General features: G+C 53.2%; 2 protein-coding genes across 2 annotated transcripts in view; one reads left to right on the plus strand and one right to left on the minus strand.

Moving 5' to 3' along the window:
• NT5DC2 (5'-nucleotidase domain containing 2) overlaps positions 1 to 4685 on the minus strand; it is a 7552-nt gene extending 2867 nt beyond the window's left edge. The window contains exons 1-8 of the mRNA XM_056129236.1: positions 4429 to 4685; positions 1205 to 1389; positions 1002 to 1076; positions 852 to 907; positions 688 to 781; positions 368 to 496; positions 222 to 282; positions 48 to 150 (exon numbers count right to left, since the gene is read on the minus strand). Coding sequence (XP_055985211.1) covers positions 48 to 150; positions 222 to 282; positions 368 to 496; positions 688 to 781; positions 852 to 907; positions 1002 to 1076; positions 1205 to 1389; positions 4429 to 4642 — 917 coding nt within the window. The 5' untranslated portion in view covers positions 4643 to 4685. The remainder of the gene's footprint in view (positions 1 to 47; positions 151 to 221; positions 283 to 367; positions 497 to 687; positions 782 to 851; positions 908 to 1001; positions 1077 to 1204; positions 1390 to 4428) is intronic.
• Positions 3983 to 16607, plus strand: part of GNL3 (G protein nucleolar 3) — a 133843-nt gene continuing 121218 nt past the window's right edge. The window contains exon 1 of the mRNA XM_056129238.1: positions 3983 to 3986. The gene's annotated coding sequence lies outside the window, so the exon portion shown is untranslated. The remainder of the gene's footprint in view (positions 3987 to 16607) is intronic.

Genomic DNA, 16607 nt, shown 5'->3' on the forward strand with positions numbered 1-16607 from the left:
CTCCTCGGCCCCCTGCCCTGCCCCCCGTCCCCAGGGCTCACACATACACGAAGCTGAAGGGACTGTTGGTGATGAGGAACAGTTGCTTCCCGTGGGTCACTAGGCGGCTAAGGACAGCGAAGGTCTCGTCCCCTCTCAGGATGTACTTCTCTACCGGGGAGAGGGGCCTGTGAGCACAAGCGGGGCACCCTCCAGCCCCTTGCGCCCATGCCTGTCCTTACCCATGTCCCGCTCGATCCACTGGTACATGAGGCCCTTTACATGCACGTCTCGAATGGCATCCTGGGGGGCAGTAGGGGGACAGTGAAGGTGCGGCAGGACCCCCTCCCCACCCCTGCCACCCCAGAGGCAGGCCCGGTGCCCTCACCGTCACATCCTTGTAGAGATGAGCTTGGTCGAACTCCAGGCCGTGACTCAGGAAATGGTCCACTACACAGGACAGCAGGGCCATCTCTGGCAGCGAAAAGATGTCCATGAACTGCTTGATGGAGGGGCCCTGGGGAGGGGGTTGGGGTCTGCGTGAGCCCTCTGGCTCGACTCCGAGCCCCAGGATCACCCTAGCCCCGGAGACCCAGGCAGGAGGGCAAGACCGTGGCTAGTCCATGGGGTCAGCGCCTGCTGTCAGGGAGCTGGCATTCTGTAGGTCACTGAGCAGGCTGCCCTGGGCACTGGCAGATGGAACGGTACCTTGCCATAGAAACCGCTCATCTGGTACAGCGGGACGTGCTGGGTGCCCCCGTAAAGGTCAATCACCTCCTCATCTGGCACGGGTTGGAGACCCCTGTATGGGCGCACAGACCCCGTCAGTTAAAGCACCAGGGGAGAGGGGGCAGGGTGGAGCCGGCACTGACCTGTATGCTGTGCCCAGCTGCACGTAGTGGTAGGCGTCGATCTTCATGAGAAGGCTCTGGGGGCACAGAGGGAGAGGCTGGGGTGAGGGGGGCCCCCCTGGGGTGGAGTGCTGAGGTATGTGCCCCCTCTGCAAGGTGGGCCCCACTCACCTTCTGAATGTCGTAGTGGAGACCTCGGATGGCAAAGGTGGGGTCGTACTCATATTTCCGAATTCCTTCCGGGTACTGTGGGGGTGGGGAAAGTTGGGGGCAGGGCAAGTCTGCATCAGAGGCACTGCCAGCCCACTGGCTGGGCAGTCACCTCCAGAGATACACATGCCCACAGCCCTAGGGGAGACTGAGACTTGGCCCACCTTATAGTTCTCTATCAGGATGTCCCGGGCGGCGTTGAAGATCTCGGGGTGCAGCGCGTCTGCGTACTGGGCCAGGGTATAGTCGTAGTCAAAGCCGTAGACCTCGACGTCCCGCAGGCTGATCTCGTTGTTGGCGTAGATGGCGGCGGGGTTGAGGAGGCTGCAGACCTCGGGCGGCAGCAGGTCTAGAGCAGGGCAGAAACAGGATGAGGATGAGGGCGGCTGCAAACGGTTCCCAGGACCGAACAGCCCGAGTGTCAGCTCCGAGCCCACTGCTGCCAACGGGCCGACTGAGGCTCTGGGGCCTGTGCTGGTGTCGGCCGGGTCTTGGAGCTCGGCCCCCAGCTCTGCCCTCTCGGCCCCTTCCCAGCTGTCTCGAACTGGGCTTGTCAGGGAGCAGCCGGGCACCTGCGAGGCCTGTGCAGTGAGGCCCCTCTAATCGGACTGCAGCAGCTGCCAGCCCGCATGACACCCACGGAGAGAACATTGCTAATGACAGCTGGCGGGCCATGTGGCGTCTGAGCAGCGGTTCCAGACACCCAAAGTCTGATCATCCCTCAGGGGCCCAGCGGGGAGTCTGGGCGAGCTAGTAGGAACAGTGGGTGTGTGATGAGACTGAGGGGCGCTGGGGGAGCTGGAGGGAGAGGGCAGGGCCTCGGAAGACACCAGACCAAGCCTCCCTCTCACACTGCTGAGCACGGGCTGTGTGCAGCACCCCTCTCTGTGGGGTGACCCCAGGACCAGCCCCCCATCCCCCATCTTCTTGTCCCCCTGCCCCACTTAAGGAGCAGAGATGCGGTGGGCAGGGAAGCAGAGGCGCAGGAAGATGGAGGTGCACCCGGCGCTCCCCTTCCTGCAGCTGAGCCCCTCACCCTCTGGGGTCACGTGTCCCAGAGAAGCCCTTGGGCATCAGCAGCCCTGCTCTAAAGAGGCCCTTTTAAAACACAGCCCCCTCCCAGGCGCCCCCTTAGCTCTGCATCTCTTAGCTCCTCTCCTTCAAGTCAAATGCAGGGTGTGGGCGTGGATATGGGTACAGAAGGTCCTTCAGGAGCCCCAGGATCACCTACGCCTCGCACCCAGCAGCTGCCCGCAGCTGTGTAGGTGAAGCAGGAACCCGCCTCACCTCACACACAGCGTGATTCATAGTTGAACTTGGTTCTCAGGGCACCCCTCTGAAATGCCTCTCATCTGCTGTCGGGAGGACGCCCCCCACAGTCCACAGTTCCTGGGCACCACCATGATTTGGCTCCGTGTCCAGCAGCCCCCCAGGAGGGGAGTGCACTGGGCACTGGAGGCTCTGTGGACAGAGTCCTGGTCAAGTCCAGAATTGCCCCCCAACCCGGGCCTTGCTATTTCCTAGAGACACAGTATCCCAGGAACAAAGCAGGATGGGGAGGGAGGGCAGTCCCACGCCTCCTTCCCACTGCTCCTTTCTGACGTGAGAAAGCTACAGCTCTGGGGTCATGTTCCCACTACCCCCCACAGAGCAGTGAGGCTGTGCCCCCACCTGCCAATACCTGCCTTCTCCCTGGCTGGCTCCCTCTTTCCAGCCTGACCAAGGATCCTGCGACAACTTGTCCCATGGCAGCCACAAGGCACATGTGGTGCCACCCATCCCATCACTGCGGGCATCCTGCCAGTTCAGTCCTCACTCTGGTCTGGGGGCAGCTCCCTCCCTCACTCCTCCTCGCCCAGGAGAGAAATGGACCAGGGGAGGTTGGGTCACTGGCTTCGGATCAGCTGGCAGGAGAAAGTGGAGTTGAGACTTGAGTTTGAGTTGCCCCAATCTGTCCCCATGCTGCCCCTCAGCATCATAGCGCTGAGTGGGGAGGAGCTTTCTGGCAAAGGTGTGTGTGTGTGTGTGTGTGTGTGTGTGTGTTCTAGGGGCACACCCAGCAGTGCTTGGGGCTTACTCCTGTTCTGTGCTCAAGGATTACTCCTGGTCGGCCTTGAAGACCCTAAGTGGTGCTGGGGTTTCTGGCAGATTTACCCCCAAGCTTTAGCCCACCGTCTATATGGGGATCCCCACCCCACCCCCCAAACATTAGGAACAAGGAGAGAGACAGAGTCCAAGGTGCAAGAGAGGATGACCCTGCCCCTTTCACAGCAAGAGCTTGGGGGCGGGGCGTCTCCGAGGACCTGGTGCATCCTAAGTGGTAAAACTCAGCGGGACCCCCATTCCACTTCCCCCACATATAGGAGATGCTTTTCAGGCTGCTATTCAGACAACCTCCTACAGGCCCATCTTGTGGATCCCCTAAGGACCACTCAAGGTTTGACTCTCCACTGGGCATGGGGCAAGGTCCTGAGAGAGGCCCAAGGACACCCCTAAAAAAACCCCCACCGTTCTTCAGGAGCCTTCTTTATTCTGCCTTCAGCATCTGAAGAAGGGAGTCCCATGTGGCCACTCCCACTCAGTTCGCTAGAATCTTCTAGAAAAGTCACTTTGTATATCAGACAATGCAAGCCACGTCACTGGGGGCTCCTCAGGAAGCTCCCCTGCCCCTTCTTGCTTAGATTCTTTTCAAGTCTGTTGCAGAGGCCCCGCGATTGTTCTTGCACAAACACAGAGAGGATCCCAGGAGGGGAGGGGGGTGAAGCTTGCTGGACACTCCCCAGTCAGAGACAGGGTACCCCCTCCCCCTCACACAGAGGCCGCCCCCCAGCCCCCGATGCAGGGCACTGAACTTTGATGGGCTCCTGGGGCCAGCAGCCGAGGGAGGCAGGGAAGGCAGAGAGGAGGCGCCTGCTCTGGCGGAGGATGCAGCAGCCCTCGGGCCCGGGCCAGGGGCGACTCGGTCTGTTCCTCCCTCACCTCCCTTTCCAGGGTGAGTGCCCCGCACCTCTAGGCGGCATCTGGAGCTGCCCGAGAAGTCTAGTGGGCTCCCCGCAGACTTCCCAGTCCTTGGAAGCGGCACGGCCCTTTGTCCCCGGCACGGCCGCCCCGGCTGGGGGCCCCAGAGAGAACAAGGGGCTGGGGGCGTTTCCGTGCAGGCTGGCTCCCCGCGGCGGGCGGGACCCGGAGAAAGAAGGCGCCCGACCCGCATTCCAGCGGCCCGCGAACCCAGGAGGAGAGCGAACTCCGGCTTGCTCCCGGGCGCCGGGAAGTCTCCAGAGGGCCCCCCGGGCCGCCCCGACCCGTGGGGGGCTGCACGCCCGGGAGCTCCCACCCCCCCAAGAGGCCGCCCCCCACCCCGGCCCTCGGCCCGCGCGGGCTCACCCACCGTGCACCAGCCTCCGCATGTCCTGGTACCGCGCCCACAGGTGCGCGCTGGGCTCGGCGGCGCCCGCGGGGCGCGGGGCGGCGGGGCAGTGGGCTCCGGGGCCCGGGGGGCCGCAGCCGGGGCAGGAGGGCGAGGACGAAGCGGCTCGAGGCCCGCTGGGGGCCCCACGCGGCAGCCAGCGCCGGGCGGCCGCCCGCAGCCCCGCGCCCGCCATGCCCCTGCGTGCCGCCCGCGCAGCCCTCGGCCCCGCCGGCCACTCCGCCGCCCTCCGACTGCGCGCCCGCCACCGTGGCCGCGTGCTCCCCGCCGCGGCCGGCCAATGGGCGCGGCGCAGGGGGCCCCGCCGGCCAATGGGCGCGCCCCTCGGCGGGGCGGGATCGCCGGGCCCGCCCCCTGCCTCGGGCGCGCCGGGACCGGACCCTGCGCCCCCTGCGCTGGCCGCCGCCCCGAGCCCCGAGCCCCGAGGGGGCGGCTCGTGGGGGTCCCTCTCCGGGGAGGCCGGACGGCCGCGGAGGGCCGTCCCTGCCAGGCTTCCGACGGCAGCCGCGCGGAGCGGACGGCGCCGAGTGCCGCGAGGCCCCCGTGGCCCCGGGCCTGGGGCCTCCCGCCCCTGCCCCCACCTCTGGTCTTCCTGACCGCTGATCTCCGCCCCTCCCCCAGTCCTCAGTGGGGTCCCATTCCCCCTAGCCACACTGCTGACCCTGCCCCTTGGCCAGGGTCCGCGCCGTACTACTCATTTATTTACCCAGCGTCATTTACAGCGTCCTTTTCGCAACCCCTTGGCCAGCCCCAAGCTGGTGGGCAAGCCCCGAGGACACGCGGGGCAGCGCACGCCAGCCGAAGCGCACGTCCTTCCTTCCTCACTGGAGGTTTTTTTTTTTTTTTTTCCGAACAGAGGTGGCTCCTTCTAACTCTGAGCAGGACCACGGGGCAGTGCATTGCAGGGCAGGGAGCCAGCGGTCACCATGCCTGCCTGATCTGACCTCCGCAAATGGCCTCAGGCACTCCTCATCCTGTCCCCCTCCTCCCCTCCCTAGCAGGCACCTTCGAGCTGTTTGTGTTCTTCCAAGAATGTCTGCTTGGCTGAGGGACTCGAACCTGGATCTTGCACCCAGTATGGGATCCAGGTTCAGCCGGGGGTCCGTGGATGGGTGATTGTGCCCCCCGCCCCCATTGAAATGGGTGAATGTTGGGGAACTGGCCACACATTTAAGCCTCCTCTGCAAGGGGTGTGTTTATATGTGTATGTGTGTATGTGCGCGCGCGCGCACGTGCACGTGTGTTTGCTCTGTATGTCTGCTCTTCACAGCTGCCTAGAAAAATGAAAGTGAGTACCAACCAGCTGTGTGCTAGGTTGGGTGTGGCGGGTCCTAGAAGGCAGATTACCCCAGGATCAATCACAGACACTCCGAGTCTTTCCAAGGTGCCCTGCCTGCTTTGCCCTGCCTGCTTTTCCCACTCTATCATTACACATTTTTTTTTTTTGTAGTGGGGAGGGGTGGGCACAGCATGATTTGGGCCACACCTGCCAGTACTCAGGGTTTACTACTGGCTCTGCAATTAGGGATCATTCTTAGCGTGGTTTAGGGGACCATGGATCACGCCAGGCATCAAATCCAAGTCAGATGAAAGCAAAGCAAGCACCCCCTTATCTGCTCTCTTTGCACATGTTATCCAAGTTATCAAACTCTTAATGGCTCTAAGTTTTCATTAGATTTTTTTGGGGGGGTTGTTTTGGGGCCACACCCATCAATGCTTGGGGAGTGGCGTGTGTGTGTGTGTGTATGTGTATACTTGTCCTGAATGCTATGAGCACCGTGCCATTGAACTGGGGCTCCTGTGTGCAAAGTCACATTGCATTCTCCTCAAGCCAACTAAATTATTTTGCTGGCCCTCGTTTGTTAGTGTGTTTTAGATTGTATTGTCCCTTCTCAAAGTCATCCCTTTATCAATTGTATTTTTAGGTATAGGCAATAGTCCTTCACAAACATTCTCAGCAACCACAGAGACTGGAGTGAGAAACTGTTTCTGTCTTAATCTTTTTTTTTTTTCAAGGGTGGGGGTGGGGGCTTCCAAGCAGTTCACAAGGGGCTGGGGAACCACTCCTAGCAATACTGGCTTGGACTGTGGGACCTGATGCTTCAATGGTAAGGGTTGGAGATGTTCTGTTGTTCAGACCTATAGGGGCTACCCTGCTGGTCTGGGTGGGGGGAAGTATGCCCAGTCCTGGACCAAACTTAGGTGTTCCATCCCTTGAGCTCTAATTCCCCATTGGTTTAATCTTTTAAGCTCTCAGTTCCCTACTTATATAAAAGATAACGAAATGAGAGGTCAGGAGCCAGAGAGATAGTACAGGGGTTAAGGCACTTGCCTTGTCCATGGCTGACTTGTTTGATCCCCAGCACTACATATGGTTCCTTGGGCTGGAGCGATAGCACAGCGGGTAGGGCGTTCGCCTTACAAGCGGCCAACATGGCCGACCCGAGTTCGATTCCTCCGCCCCTCTCGGAGAGCCTGGCAAGCTACTGAGAGTATTTGATATGCCAGACACAGTAACAACAAAGTCTCCAATGGAGACGTTACTGGGCCCGCTCGAGCAAATCGACGATCAACGGGAGGGCCTTTAATTTAATTTTAATTTAACATATGGTTCCTTGAGCTGGAGTCAGCTCGGAGTCTCAGATGTGACTCCCAAAAATGGAGGAAAAAAAGCCCCAAACTACCCCACCCCCCCAAAAAAAGCTCAAGCTCCCCAAATCCTAGAGTCTTGGTGAGGTTGGGGTTCTTAGGCTAGGGAATACAAAGAAAGAACTAGGGCACAATGTTACCATATTACTACTGTAGCTAAGGTTAATTGATCAATTACTTATCTTGAAAGTATTGTGTTAAGTATTTAAAATGTATTATCACTAAATGCTCAGAGCACCAAAGAAAGTTCTCTTTGTGAAACAGGGAGTTGAAGCACCGGCCAGTTCAAGAAATCTGTGGAGATGGAAGTTGTTAGCAGGACAAAAGGGACCGCACTTTTTTTTGTTTGTTTTTGACTCCCCTCCCCCCCCCCCCACCTACCCCCAGTGCTCAGGGGTTACTCCTGGCTCTGACAGAGCTCAGGGAACCCATGTGATTGTTCCTGGTTGCTCAGGAATCACTCTTTGCAAGTTTGGGAGGAGGGTGGGCGGGAGTGGGGGATGGGGTGGGGAGTGTGTGTGACCTTATGGGATGCGGGGGATGGGACCTGAGTGAGCAAGGCAAGCGCCCTAACTGCTGTACTATAACTCCGGCGGGACCACACTCTTTAGGAAAAAACCCTTCACAAAAACCCTTCGCAAACTGAGGTCCACCCATACTCTTCTTGGGTTCGCGCGCCACGCCCTGGGGTGCTTGTGCGGGACGTGCGCATTGCGGGTTCTCGGGAGGGCACCTGGATCAGCTGTACACAAGGCAAGGGTCTCACCCCCTCCCCCGTCCTCTCCGCCCCGCCACCCACAGCTCTCTTCTGCTACGTGAATAAGGTGATCCACAATAAGTACCTACAAGACCTTGTATAAACAGTTTTTAATTTTAGGACGGTGACAAGATAATTTAGGGTTTAGCCTTCAACAATGTTATTTTTAGTTACCAAGCACAAGCCCGAAAAAAAACTTCAGGCACTGCAAAAGTATGGGGTGAAAACACAGCTGGCCCGTCAGAAAAGATTCCCTACTTCTAGAACTTTAAAAAAAAAAAAAAATGGCGTTAGTTAGCAGAACAGGGGGCGCGGCCGCCGAGGTCCGGACGGACGGCAGTGAGGCCGCGCCCCCAGCTCCCCCGGCCCGCCTCCAGCGCCGGGGCGCACGCGCAGCTCCCGCGTGACCTACAGAGCATGCGCAGCCTCTGCGTTCTGATTGGCAAACTTGCTCAGGCCGCTGCACTGTGATTGGTGGATTTGCGGCCCCACGCACGCTGACTGCTGGGGCCCTTGCGGACTGTGTCCAGGGTCCTGCGGGCAACTCCCGGAGCGCTGCGCCTGGCCGGCGCGTCGCCGCAGTGCCCGGGCTACTGAACGCAGCCAAGCCCGGCACTCCCTGGGCTATGCAAGTGCTGTGCGCTTCTGCGGTGCCCTTTGTCACGAACCCAGGGGAGCATGTTTTCCAGTGCCCGGGTGAGACGGGTTTTGCAGCGCGTGCCCGGGAAAGAGCGACTCGGCATCTACAGGTTCCTTCCCTTCTTTTTTGTCCTGGGAGGAACGATGGAGTGGATCATGATTAAAGTGCGCGTTGGCCAGGAGACCTTCTGTAAGTGGGAGATGCACCTCCTTCCTTCCGTTGCATTTCTGGAAGGCGTGAGGGGGCAGATGGCCCGTTTCTCGGGAGGTTAATTCTAAGTTGCAGACTGCTCATTCTGGTGTTTTTTTCCCCCCCCCCCTCTTTTGGGACACACCGGCGGTGCTCAGGGCTTACTCCTGGCGGGGTCGGGCGACCATATGGGGTGCGGGGGATCGAACCGGGTCAGGCACTTGCAAGTCAAACGCCCTACCCGCTGTACTATCGCTCCGGCCCTCAACTGCTCATTCTACAGGATTTGGCAGTTTTCACTGTGGCCAGAAGGGCGAGACCAGTCCTGGCCCTTCTGTAAGCTGGGCAAAGGCACCATCCTTTGAAACTTCTGCACGCAGAGGAGAGGGCACGTGACTCGAGCCTGCCTGACCTTCATACCAGTGACTTTGTTTGGGCCTATGGAACGAACGGATTTGCTCACACCACCATAGGAATGGTTGGGATCCGGAGGATTCGTGGAGACTCTAGCTAGAGATACGTTCTGTTTGGCTTAACTACACACCAATCTTTACAGGGCTGTCACTGGCACCAAAACCCAGCACGCTGTGAAGCCAAAGAGTTTGGCATTCCTTATGTCAAGCACGTGTTTTGGATAGTTTGGTTCATCTTCTGGGAAGATTTCCCAGCCCCTAGGTCCCATTCTACATTGTCCCTTCTCCTTAAACAGTTATCATTGAGGGTTGAATTTCCAAACATCATTTAGTACATTTTTTACTTTTTGGTCACCCCCAATGATGCGCTGGAGCTACTCCCAGCTTGGTGCTTGGCACTGGGGAGCACTGGGTACCACGTGGTTACTGGGATTGAATCAAGTATCCTACATGCAAAAACTGCTTAGCCATTGGGCTCTCTCCAGTCTCCAAATCACACTAAAAACAATCAGGGATAGACGGTATTGTAAATTGCTATCCTTGCATGTAGTTGACCTGAGTTTGGTCCTTGAGCCCAGAGCTAGGAATATTCCCTGAGCTCTGCCAGGTGTGGCCCCAAACAAAACGAAAGACAAAAACCCAGTGCTTTTCATTAATTTTTAGTAAACAATGATGAGACAGAAACCAGTGGTGAGAGATCTTCAGAGGTCGAGTGCACTCTGGGTTATATTCCTAGCAACATATGCACATATGCTGCACATTCTGGCTCAAATATGAATTGTAATTCATGTTTTTTGGGGAAAGTAGCTTTGTGTGTGAACAGAGCTCAGGAGTTTTGGGTGGAACAGCTGTTGGATTCTAGATGGTGCAGGGAAATTTCTAGAAGAACCCATGTCATATAGGGCCTGACGTTTGAGTAGGTAACATCCGCTCAAAGGTAGAGTTTGTGGAGTTGAAAGTGTCATGCTGTTGTCTAAGGATACATGGGGGTCCTGGCAGAAAGTTTGCTGGAGGATTGATTGAAGTGAGCAGAGAGATTAAGTAGTTAGAAAGATCTGGGCAGAGCCACCACAAATGACTGAATGCTTTTTGCAGCAGTGGGGAATGGCTTCTTGTGGCAAGGAGGTGGCAGGAACGTTTAGGCCGTGCAGCTTTCCAAGTTGTGGCCTGGCCTGGAGTAGGAGGAATGGCAAAATGAGTGAGCAGAGACACACTCTAGAGGTAGGACAGGGCCTAGTGATTGAGTGGACTAAGGAAATGAGCAGTTTTCGGTACGTCAGCTGGGGCAGGAAGGACACAAGCAGGGCAGTCATGGCTTGAGCTGTGCTGAGGTGGAGATGGTTTCACAGATCTGAAGCTCAGATCGGAGACCTGGGCTTGTGGACTTATTCACAAGTAGACTGTGGTGAGCAAGTCAACTTCTTTTGTTTCTGGGCCACTCCGAACAGTGCTAAGGGGCAGACTTCCTGGTGCGGACCATGCAGGAACTAAGGATTGAACCTGGGACTCCAGCATGCCAGTCCACGGAGTTCTATCTCTTCTGCTCAAATCCCAACATTTTAAAGCTGAGAATGTCCAGAGAGGGTAGCAGATAAGTCAGTAGGGTGTGTTAACCACAGAAAACGGGGACAGAAGTTTGATTTTGAAGGGGGAAGTGAACCCTATTCCCTTCCCATCTGCAATTTGAGGACAGTGCAGATGCTGATCAGAAAGGAGGGTGTGTGTGTGGGGGGGCGGAGGGGGTATCTTGGCCCTTGAGAAAGCGGGGGTTTTGTTGGAAGCCCTTTTGTATGTGGGGGTGAGATTACACCTGGTGGTGCGGGACATTGAACTCTGGGCCAAGCATGTGCTCCAGACCTTTGAGAAATCTTCCTGGCCCTGGAAGAGTTTTTTTTACTGATGAGAAAGTTCACGATCACTTGGGGTTGGGTGAAGGGTCAAGTTCATGGTTGAGATTGTCAGGCATCATAGATCTAATCAGATGCACCAATTGACCTGGGAATCCCAAACAAGTGGAGTAAGGAGAAGGTGGTTTAGACTGTAGTTGAGGACTGGAGAGAGCACAGCAGGGGAACTGTTTGCCTTGCACTGTTCTTCCTACTATGGTTCAATCCCCTACCCCCCATTATAGCTCCCTGAGCCTCACCAGGAGTGATCCGTGAGCACAGCCCGGAGTAAGCCACAGGGCTTACCACTCACTGTGTGCACAAAACCAAAAGACTGTAGCTGAGGTTCTGAAGGTGTGTCACCAAGTCAACACCCACAGGGAGAGGAAACAGAGGAAGCAACAGCAGGTTTTGGCAGTGTGTGTTGAGCTACATTCCTGACCCAAGGTCGAGAACTCTAAATGTAACTAATTTGTCTTCAACTCATTTTGATATTCAGGAATGGGTGGCAGACCTAGTCTGTAGGTTTTTGGGCACACCTAGGTTGGCACATTGTTTGGGGGTTGCTCCTGGCTGTGCTTGGGGGGAAATCATGTGGTGTCTGCAATCAAACTGAATCTCCAATATGCAAATCATGTACATCAGTTCCTTGCGCTGTCTCCCCAGTCCCTGGTTAAATATTTGGATATTATTTTTTAATTGTTGTGGGGGCCACGAGGGTTACTCCCAACCATACTGGGGGCTTGTAGTGTGGGGATTCAACCTGGGGCTTGACTCATATCCTTGATCCAGATCTGAGTACTTTAAATTCCTGTTTCTTAAAAATCTAAATAAAATTTTTGTTTGATACAGATGATGTCTACCGTAGAAAAGCCTCAGAGAGACAGTATCAGAGAAGACTGGAAGATGCATCAGAGACTGAACTTCAGCAGTCAATAAAGTGACTATGAAATTTCATTACTTGTTTCAACTCCTTAAAAAAATGTACTTTTTGGGGCCATAGAGGTAGTACAGCAGGTAGGGTGCTTGCTTTGCACTCAGCTGAGCTGTGTTTGATCACTGGCATTCCATATAGTTTCCCAAGCACTGCTAGGAGTAGTTCCTCAGTGCAGAGCCAGGAGTAACCCCTGAGCATCGCCAGGTGTGACTGGAAAACAAAAAACAACAAACAAAACGTCCTTTATAGGGGCTGGGAAGATAGCACAGCAAGTAGGCCCTTGCATCAGCCTGGGTTTGAGCCCACCATCCCATATACACTCCGACCCCCTATGCCCTTCCCCTCTCCCCAGCCAGGAGTGATCCCCGAGCACAGAGGCAGAAAGCATGAACGCCTCTGGGTATGGCCTCTAAACAAAAGACAGTGTTTTTCAGGGTGACAGAGCTAATGCAGGGGGTAAAGGGCTTGCCTTGCACACAACCATCTTGGGTTCAACCCCGGGTACCACATATAGTTCCCCAAGTCCCAACAGGACTGAACCCTGAGCAGAGTATGGAGTAAGCCCTGAGTACCACTACGTGTGACCCAAACACCAAAATAATAAAAGTTCACATTTTTTTAAAAAAAAAATGCAGTTTTGGGGGCCAGAAAATTAGAAGAGTGGACAGTGGATAATGTGCTGGCCTTGCACGCAGCTGACCTGGGTTCAGTCCCCAAGTCCCACAAGACGCGATCCCTGAGCACCACTGGGTGTGGCCCCCAAATCAAAATACCCTTCCTCTAAATGTACTCTGCAGATTTTTTTGGAGGGAGGGGATATAACTTGTGGTATTCAGGTGTTTCCAGTGCTTGTGTTCAGGGGAAGGAGGGGATACCATGAGATGCAGGGAACTGAAATGAGACCTCCTATATGCAAAGCACTTAAATCCAGATCACAGAACTGGATCACAAGGAATTTTTAGTTTTTCTGTCTGATTAAATACTTCCCAAGTTATTACAAAGCAGTTATGCGAGGATTATTTCCTCCCAAAACACACCTACCTGCTGGATTTAGCATATGAAATATTTTTCTTTTGAGTTTTGGGCCACAAACAGCAGTGCTTAGGACTTATTCCTGGTTTTGTGCTCAGGGGTGAATCCTGGCAGTACTTAGGGGACCATCTGTGATTCTGGGGATTGAACCGGGGTCAGCCACATGCAAGGCAAGTTGCCTTAACCCCTGTGCTATCTCTGTGGTTCTAGATGAAGTATCTCTTTTTTTTTTTTTTTTTTTTTTTTTTGGTTTTTGGGTCACACCCGGCGATGCTCAGGGGTTACTCCTGGCTCATGCACTCAGGAATTGCTCCTGGCGGTGCTCGGGGGACCATATGGGGTGCTGGGAATCGAACCTGTGTCGGTCATGTTGGCTGCGTGCAAGGCAAACGCCCTACCCGCTATGCTATCGGTCCAGCCCCCGAAGTATCTCTTAATTCAAGGATCAGTCAGAATGTTTTTAACAGCAGTCTGAATTGTTTATGAAGATCTTTGTTTTTATGCAACAAATAATAAACTTTTTGCTAAGGTGGGAATTCTTTTTTTCTTAGTTTATTTAAAAAATTTTTGTGTGTGTGTGTGTGTGGGGGGCACACCCAGTGTTGCTCAGGGGACCATATGGGATGCCAGGGATGGAATGTAGGTCAGCTGCGTGCAATGCAAATGCCCTACCTTCTGTACTATCTCTTCAGCCTTGGTTGTGGGAATTCTTGACTCAGAAGTGCTCAGGAACAGAAGAAAACCCCCTTTGCAGGGCATTACACTCACGCAAGGCCCTTGATGTCCTCCATGAGAACTAGGGGCCATCACACTCTACCTCCCCTCTGTGATGCTGCAGCTTCCACCCTGTGCTCCCTCCATAAGAAAGTTAGGCTTCCTTCTGCAGTGGGTAGCAGCAATAGCCTTTAATTAAGACAAAGACTCAGTCTAAGAGCAGAGGTTTTAATGCACCAGGATCTGGAGTTTCAGTAAGGTGTAGAGAAGACAAAGAAATCCTTCTAGGTCTGGATAACTATATTTGAAATTGAATATTTCAAGTAGGAAAATACCTACATTAAAGAAGACTTAGTTTCAAAATAGCCTTTTCTCATGAATAAAGCAGTAGATACTAAAGGCCATAGGTATCCATTAAATAATTTCTGACACAAAATAGGGCACTTTCCCCCCCTAAGTTGTCCATTTATGTTTGGATCAATCCAGTATAATCACTAACAACTCCATTACTATCTACAGCAAGCTAGTTCATTGTTCAGAGATGGCTTCTGGGAGAGGAAGCCCTTATGTCACCTGAAAGGTTCCTAGTGAACGTAACATCATAGTCTTTACAGACTGTACTGCCAAATAAGAAATTTAAACTAGGGCTAGAGAGACAGTACAGGGGTTGTCTTATACACAGCTGACCCTGCTTTGACCCCATCACTGCATTTGGTTCCCTAAGCCCCACCAGGAGTGATTCTTGAGCACAGCTGGGTGTGCCACCACCACCTCCTCCCATTTAAAAAAAGAATTGTGGTATGCCTTCCCCAAATCATGGACTTATTCCACACATTTTCCCTTCACTTAATTTTAGGAGTATAAAAAGTAACTGCTAATAAAACCATTAGGTAACTTTTGTGTCTGTGGTGGGTTCTTTCCTTTGAGCACATTACTTTGGATGGTACAGGGTATGGGCTAATCTTTGTTAACCAGCATATTTTTAAAAGTCTGCTTGAAATAAAAAACTTTTTTGGGTGTCAGTGAAAAAACCGAGGTCCTTAAACATGTGAAGCATATGTCTAACTTCTGCTGGACTCTTCCCAGGCCCCTCCCCCCCTTTTTTTAACACTCTCCTACAAGGGAATATGACTGTATTAATCAGACACCAGATCTATTTAATGGAGCTTGAATGAGTGTGTAAAGAATGGCACTGTGGGACTGGAGTAAAAGTACAGTGGGTAGGGCATTTGCCTTACATGTGGCAAACCTGGGTTTGATCCTGGGCATCCCATATGGTCCCCTGAGAGCTGCCAGGAGTAGTTTCTGAATGCACAACCAGAAGTAACAACCCCTGAGTGTTGCCGGGTGTGACCCAAAAAGCCAAATCAAAAAACAAAACAAAAACCTATTGTCTTGTTTTAGACATTAAAAAAAGAAGCTTAAACAAAAACAAAACGAAACAAAAAAGAATGGCAATGCTCATTTGCTGACCAAGTAAGACCAAGGCAAAACAATTTAGCAACCCAAACCTCTAAAACTATAGAACATCCTAGAGAATGACAAAGCCCCCAATATTGTTAGAAATCTACCCTCTACTATGGTACAGCGGAAATATTTTTTTATTTTTGCCTTTTTTACTTGATGGTGCTCAGGGAACAGCAGTTCTGGGGACTGAACCAGAGTTGGCCAAATGCAAGGCAAGTGCCTTAGTCTGTATTCTCTGGCCCCTTATGTGGGATTTGGAACTTCACTTTTATCATCTTGGCTGATATGGAAATAGACGTTAGATATGCAGTAAAATACTCACCTGAGTGCTACCTTTTCCCATCAGTTTATTCCAGAAGTCCTGTGTAATTTAGTTATAAATCACATTTTATCCTCTTACATCAGAATTTTTTTCACTAGCTACCTCCACTCCCCTTCTAAAAACAACACATTTGGTGGTGCTGAAGGGTAAGTTAAGGAACCTGTCTTGCATGAGGCTGACCACATTGTGAGTCCCTGCACCACATATGGTTCCCAAGAATGACCCCTGAATACAAAGCCAGAAGTAAGCACTGAGTACTGTTGGGTGTGCCCCGAATAAAACCAAAAAACAAACCACAAAACACTTGGACCCAAGCAATTTCTCTCCCAGTAAAGTGATTATCAGTGATTAGCTTTCACATATCTATAGTAAGTTTGAAAATTTTTTTTTCTTTATTCTTTTTGGGTCACACTCAGCAATGCTCAGGGGTTACTCCTGGCTCTGGACTCAGGAGTCACTCCTGGCGGTGCTTGGGGGACCATATGGGATGCTGAGGATCAAACCCGGGTCGGCCGTGTGCAGGGCAAATGCCCTACCCGATGTACTATTGCTCCAGCCCCAAGTTTGGAATTTCTTGCTACATTTAAACGTAATACACGAGAGAGATACACCACATCTATTTTGGGTGTGGAAATAAGTCTGTTCAATTCTGAACTTCAATCTGGCTGATTTAGCATACTTCCAAACTGAAAAATAAAGCAATAGTCAGTGATATTTGTTTGCTCACAGCATAAAGCTGGAGTGTTTAGCTATACGTCAATAACCATTCAAAGTTTAATCATGAGCATCGATGGAAGTACTTTAAACTCAGGAGAACAAAGCCATAGGGATTTGCAAAGTGATATGAGAGGGAAACAGCTGGTTGATTCTACCAACACTTTATGTGTGGTTGTGCTATAAGAGTTCCTAAGTATCCTGAAGGACAAGCTGGGAGTGCCTTTGTCTTTGGGCCACAGACAGCTATGTGAACTAAGCCCCGCTGTTCATAGGAAACAGGACATACTTTTCTTTCCTTCTGCCTTCAGTAACACTTCAGTCTTAACTTCAGCTTGCATGTCTGCCCACACCGGGAACATGTGTGGGATTCCCTGACTGCCAGCCCTGGAGGCCTGGCGTGGGGCTGCAGTCTGCCTA

The sequence above is a fragment of the Sorex fumeus genome, unplaced genomic scaffold, assembly GCF_029834395.1.
Source record: "Sorex fumeus unplaced genomic scaffold, SorFum_2.1 ptg000072l, whole genome shotgun sequence".
In the NCBI taxonomy this organism is placed as follows: domain Eukaryota; kingdom Metazoa; phylum Chordata; class Mammalia; order Eulipotyphla; family Soricidae; genus Sorex; species Sorex fumeus.